The following is a 6,474-nucleotide window of genomic DNA, read 5'->3' as shown; positions in this document are numbered from 1 at the left end:
CCGGACACGCGTGGAGCAGGGCGGGGAGGGCTTTAGATGTTACCTGTGATTATCTGGTGCCTGTGTCTTTAAGGCGCCTGACTGCCCTCTCTCGCTTTGTGTAGGGAGAGACATTCACGCCATCGAAACGGAACATGCCTTAATTATCAAAAGTTGAAGTAAACATAAGGATTACTTTCATTGTAACTATTTGTATCAACAACTACAGGATTTTTTTTCCCGCGAGGGTAAGTTTTGTTTGTGGCGTATGATCGTCTGTAATAAGACGGTTTACTTTCACAGCACACTCTGAAACTGTAGCGAGAAGGAAATTATCTCCCTCTTTTGTATAACCGAGTTTCTGGATCTCTAAAACACGCGGTAATCGAGAATAAAGGGACTTAAGAAGTGACATATGTACTTTTGGAAACAGTTTTTGACGCTAAATTAGATAAGTGTTCATTTAGATCTAGACGATGCAGTGCGGCTCACCTCGGGTGTTGCAAATTAAGTTTGCTACTGGTATGCGACATGAGGAACAAATTACTGAAATGAGATGATATGCTCTACAAAAAATGAATTTGCAATGAACATGTAAAAAAACCCTTTTTTTACATTTATAGATGAAGTAGAGGGGCTGTTAAAACCCAGATAGACTTTGAGGCCGAATCATGCTTTACTTTTCTGGAAGATAGGACAGGATGAGTGAATAGACAAAAACCGTGTTGTTGATCATTTGAAGTCGTTTCAGGAGGATCAGGGAAACAGACCCATTCTCGTTCCTTTGAAGTTACCGCCCATTTTTAACATAACAAAAGAGTAGAAAAGAGGTACGCGGTGTATTGCCGGTTTTCTCTTTTATGTGTGTGCTGATGTAGGTTGGCTGTTCGTTGGTGTTATCTTTGGTGCTATTACGCTACCACCCAAAACATGTACTTCAAACAGCCGGCCAAAGCAAGGGTCAAGACACAGGCCTAATTATATTCCGTTCTTTTTGTGGATTCAGGTTGGATTCAGGTTGGACTCCTCTGTGTCGGAATGAAGCCTATTCAAACGCAAATTTCACTGTTTGCGGCTCTACTTTTCTTTTTCTCCGGACTTTCCCTTTCTACAGCTTGCAATAAAGCGCTTTGCGCCAGCGATGTCAGCAAGTGCTTAATTCAGGTAAGGAAATCTTCCACCGTAACCCGAGTCCCGCAGCTACGTTTTCATCCGTTAAGATTTGCCATGCGTAAACAACAATAACAACGTCTCAGAGTTAAACGTTCAACCCTTATTGCGCTGGTCGGCTAGTAGTTTGGTTTCCCCTTGGGACGTTGTTCTATACTGTCTCAAATCAGTGGTTGTACCTAAGCCACTCTCACTCATTATCAAAGCCGCTTATCCTGATTAGGGTCGCGGGGGGTGCTGGAGCCTATCCCAGCGCTCATAGGGCGAAAGGCAGGGAAACACCCTAGACCGGTCGGCAGTCCATCGCAGGTACCTAAGCCAGTAAAACATAATTCACCTCGTCACTGGTAGACCTTTTAGACATGTAGGTCCATAGTGTAATAAAGTATTAAAAAATTGCAGAGACCCTGCAAGAAGGGTACTCACTCAGCATACACCGAGTTTTGAACATGGTTTTAGTGGCATAGGTTTTGGCTGAAACGTCAAAGCGAACAACTTGCCATTTTTAAACTAATCCGGGTCTCTGCCTGTACATTTGCACATCTGGAATGTGACCTCTGCCCCCTGCTCCTACCGCTTCAGCGGAGACAGTTTAAGGTCGACGTGCGCACGCTCCTGTGAGAACCATCCCGTTCTGTAGCTCACAGTCATCTCTCAGTTCGCATGGACCTCTTTAAGCATGCTGCGTTTTCTGTCTCACGTCTGAAGGTAGTCTGCAACGATCCATTGTAAATTTGAGTTCATTCGGTCTTTTCTTTCTTTTCATTTTACATTTGAACAAGCTGTAATAGCCAAAAAATAGAATGTCCTCAGTCTGTTGCTGTTGGTTGTGTGTATGATGTGTGATATTTCCTAAATATATACCTGCGGTTTTGCTCTAGGAGCCTGCTAACATCACACCTGTTTGCTGTTATCAAAAGTGTAATGACTAATTGCTATGTTGGTTCAGGTGTTATTGAGCATTGATTAGGCTGCAGTGCTCAGCTGGCCTGTCAGCCTTCAGGACAGACTCTGAGAGACAATGCCTTTATCAGTGTGAGGAAACACTTCCTCTATCCATTATCTAGCACGCTACAGTACAACAGCACAATGTAATCCTGTATGACTGTAGAAAGATCAGGCCTGGAGCTGGCATGGCCCGGAAACATAGGATGTCTGACCCTCTGGCATACATGCTGAGCTCTGAACTTGTGTTTAAAGCTTGTGTGTGTGTGTTTGTTTGTGTGTGTGCATGTGCATGCCTGTGCGTGCGTGCGTGCGTGCGTGCGTGCGTGTGTGTGTGTGTGTGCATTATGATGGGCAGGAGCTGTGTCAGTGCAGGCCGTCTGATGGAAACTGTTCCTGCTGTAAGGAGTGCATGCTTTGCCTTGGCAATCTGTGGGAGGAGTGCTGTGACTGCGTAGGTGAGTGTGTGTGTGTATGTGTGTGTATGTGAGAACTGATCAGAAGAACACTTCATCAACTGTAACAAAGTACAACTCTATCTGTGAGATTTTGATGTGTTCTCTTGGCTGAATTTCAAGATTTTAACAATTGGCATCCATTCCTGGAAACAGCACAAGAACAGGAGACCACAGTTTGGCACCTTTAACATCACAGACTATAACGCTCTTACAGTCTCCAGCTGCAAAGGCATCTACATTTTAATTTTTAAAGTTGTTAAACTCAGCTGTCAGAACCAGTGGAATGCATTGAGCCCTGTCGATAGAGATATTTTAAGTTAAGATAAATGTTGATGGAAAATAGCTGATGGAATAATACGGCCACTCATACATCTGGTGCTGTTTGCTTGCAGTGTATGCCCTCTATGAATATGCTCTATAAGGGATGCTTCAGAGAAAATGAACTCAGTTTTTTATTGCTGCTGCTAAAAGTTGTCTCTCCAACTCATTCTAAAAATTTAGAGCTCATTTAAAATTCTTTGCTCAGCCAATGAGTGAAGTAGGCACAGGTCTGAGCACAGAAACCTCTTCAAATGATCAGAAATATGTTTACGTCAAATATAGCTGGAAAGATAAGAAAAAAACATCATTTTCAGTGGAGTATCCCTTTAAAAATATTATGATTCTTACTTTTGTTGTGTCGTCAAATTCATATGCGTAACATCAAACACGGCATCAGCTATATACTTTATTGGAAAAAAATTACATATATATATATATATATATATCATATCTGTTGGAATAGCTTTAAATGCAGTGGCTTACGCCGGCTGGGCAGTCTGAGCAGATACTGAGTAATGTGTTAATGTTGTAGGGATGTGTAATCCCAAGAACTACAGTGACACACCAGCCACCTCCAAGAGCACGGTGGAGGAGCTCTACCGACCAATCCCCTCGCTCTTCCGCGCCCTCACTGAGGGCGAAGCTCCCATAAACATGATGGTTGTCTCCTTCCCCGTCGCTGAAGAGCTCTCCTACCACGAAAACCTGGTCTCTTTCCTGGAAACCATGCAGGACCAACACCAGAACATTTCGTTGCCTGGCAACAGTATCCATGCTAGTTACGATAATACACAAGGTGGGTTTTGGTCTCAGGTTTTGTATTCTATTAGAGATATGGTCGGTCTGACTTAATTGTATTAAAGTGTCATTTAGATAGATCCCTATAGATGTATTTCATATTTATTGTGTTGTTTGAGTCAGAAGGTTCTGGAATAGGATGTGAATTATGCATTTTAAGTAAAATCAGGCCTTTGGAACCTTTTAGCCTTTAGCTGGTACAGTGGAGAAAGTCAGAAAAATGAAAGCCCACTGGCTTGGTTCAAGGCCTCACACGCTCACACACTTCACTGGGCATAGGCGCATTTAGCCTGATGGAAAAATCCTGTGAAGCCAGTGGGTTTCCTCCCGCCGCTTAAACAGTCAACCTTTGCCCCTAACATGTTTCTTTTGCAGAAGAACTTCCTCATTAATCAGCCAAGTCGCTGTAATGAGCGGTCTTAGAATATGTGACATTCCTATCATCTGAAATTCAAAGTTGACCTGGAGAACCTCTATGCCTAATCTCTCTAAATAACAAAAACAATGCACACAATGGATTAAGAATGGAGATTGCACATTGTTTGTTTGAGGTAATTGATTGGATCTTTTAATAAACTTTAGGTATGCATTTGCATCTGTTTCTTCAGTTACCAAGATACTTTGATACTTGTAAAGAGTAAAGTGCATTGTGTCCCTTATGACCAAGATGAATCATATGGAATTAAAGAGCTGTGAACCTGTCCCTGAATTTTCAGTCTGTTTAGTTAGTGCATACATCTCCATGACAACGGTATGCTGTGATAATGTAAGACCAGTGAGGACAGGTTGTCATTTGGTTTGACTCTTGGTCTTAGACAGCGACTCTCAGGAGTTTGGCCTCACTCTTACCAGTCAGAAGTTTAGAGAGAACATTATTTTTATTTGTCTTTTAAGATCTCATTGAGTAGTGCATCCAGATGGAGTTGTTATAGTTGAATCAGGGGATAAAACAATACTCAGTGTGTGCATAGTGCTGTGTTAAAGCATAGAAAGTAATCGCTGCTGTCTGTCCTTTACTGAATTACTGTGTATTTATCTGTTTGTCTCCACTTCTCAGAAAACATGTGCACTGTGGTTTACTTCGATGACTGTGTCTCTATCCGCCAATGTAAGCAATACTGCGAGTCTATGGGCGGCTCCAAGTACCGCTGGTTCCACAACGCGTGCTGTGAGTGCATCGGACCGGAGTGTGTGGACTACGGCAGTAAAGCTGTCAAGTGCATGAACTGTCTTTTCTGATCTGCCCCGCTTCAAAGTGATGTTCTTCATTTACGCCACTAGAGTGCGCCATGACCGAACCCGCAGGCCTATGTGACGTTGACTGAGGATTGCCTGAGGAAAAACGCACGGCTATGTTGTCTATGTAAATGACAAGCCCTTAATTACGTTTTAGCGCTCTGTGTAACTTTTTAGATGTTTAGTTAAAATATGTATTATGGCTTATTCTTTTTACAAATGTAGACCTTTACGTCGCTAATCATGCATTTAGAGGTACATTTGCCAAAGGAGATCATTTTTATAGTGTTAAGGTAAGATTATTTGTAGTTAAAATGGAGCATTCAGGAAGCCTTAATTCATATTACCTTAGCATGAATCCAGCTGAACCTTTCCCAGACGCACCAAGGCATGCGTAACCCCGACTTTGATCGCTGCAGTTGTCTTGAGATCTGTAATCAGTCGTCAGGGCAGCAGCATCAATTCCCTCTGGTTCTCAAGGTCTTTAAATTTAATCTTACATTTTGTCCACAGTTTTGGGAGAAAGGAATCCAGTAGCTGTGTAGCAGAGCTAACCACGTTAATAACTGCATGTGTTGACGACATTTCATATAATGTCAAACTTTTGGCTCTGGTTAGGAAGACTCGACAATCCTGCATGAGAAAAGCATAACAGAGGTCAGATTTTAACTGTGACCCCTGAGCAGAAGTAAGACTTGTTGCAGTGCTACTTCACACGGCACAGTGGTACTAATTCAATTAGACCAGTCAGTGCTACTGCACACCTCACAGCGGTACTAATTAAATTAGACTCATCAGTGGTACTTGGCAACTGTTCTCTGATTGCTTTCTTTTTATGTAGGTTTGGCATGTGTAGCCTGTGAAATGTCTTACTGGTTTAGATATCAGTGACTCTGTAGGAGTATGAATGACTGGTAACGTCCGAAATATGTAGCTAACGTGTGTATGTATATATCGTAAACTGCATTAGTTCACATCATGCCAAAAAACACTACTCTTCAACATATTTCGTGTTAACCTTTCAGTGTATAAATTTGGACAGGATTTTTTTATTAAGATATGGGAAAAATAATACCTTCTGTAAGCACAGCAATAAATACATGAAAGGAACGTGTGTATTCTGTTATGTTGCTGCATCATTAAGGTTGATGATGATCTTTTAATACTTTCAGATACTGACAAGAGTATTCACTGAGAAACATGTGAAAATCAATACATTTTCCTGAAGGAGAGATGAAATGAATCTTAGAACACAGTTGCTTTCAGCTATGCTTTTTGCCTTGCTTGACATATGAACCAGTGAAATTCCAACATGAGTAACATAGTAACTCCTCTGTAAAGCAGAAGTGTTCTTGTGAGTAACATAGTAACTCCTCTGTAAAGCAGAAGTGTTCTTGTGAGTAATATAGTAACTCCTCTGTAAAGCAGAAGTGTTCTTGTGAGTAATATAGTAACTCCTCTGTAAAGCAGAAGCGTTGTCGTGTGAAGGACAGCGCTCTTGTTTCTCTGTACATGTATCCTTTCCTCTCACAGGTGCTCCAACAGTCTGTGTTTCTTTCAGATGAAA

General features: G+C 41.8%; 1 protein-coding gene across 1 annotated transcript; it reads left to right on the top strand.

The window, feature by feature from the left end:
* The first annotated feature begins 1,017 nt into the window (after positions 1-1,017).
* twsg1b (twisted gastrulation BMP signaling modulator 1b) lies at positions 1,018-4,910 on the top strand. The gene is made up of 4 exons (XM_030770039.1): positions 1,018-1,143; positions 2,453-2,552; positions 3,406-3,669; positions 4,729-4,910. Exons 1-4 carry the CDS (start codon positions 1,018-1,020, stop codon positions 4,908-4,910), a joined length of 672 nt encoding a protein of 223 aa, XP_030625899.1.
* The last annotated feature ends 1,564 nt before the right edge of the window (positions 4,911-6,474 follow it).

This window comes from Chanos chanos, chromosome 3, assembly GCF_902362185.1.
Source record: "Chanos chanos chromosome 3, fChaCha1.1, whole genome shotgun sequence".
Taxonomy (NCBI): domain Eukaryota; kingdom Metazoa; phylum Chordata; class Actinopteri; order Gonorynchiformes; family Chanidae; genus Chanos; species Chanos chanos.
This window is presented reverse-complemented; position numbering and strand designations above follow the sequence as displayed.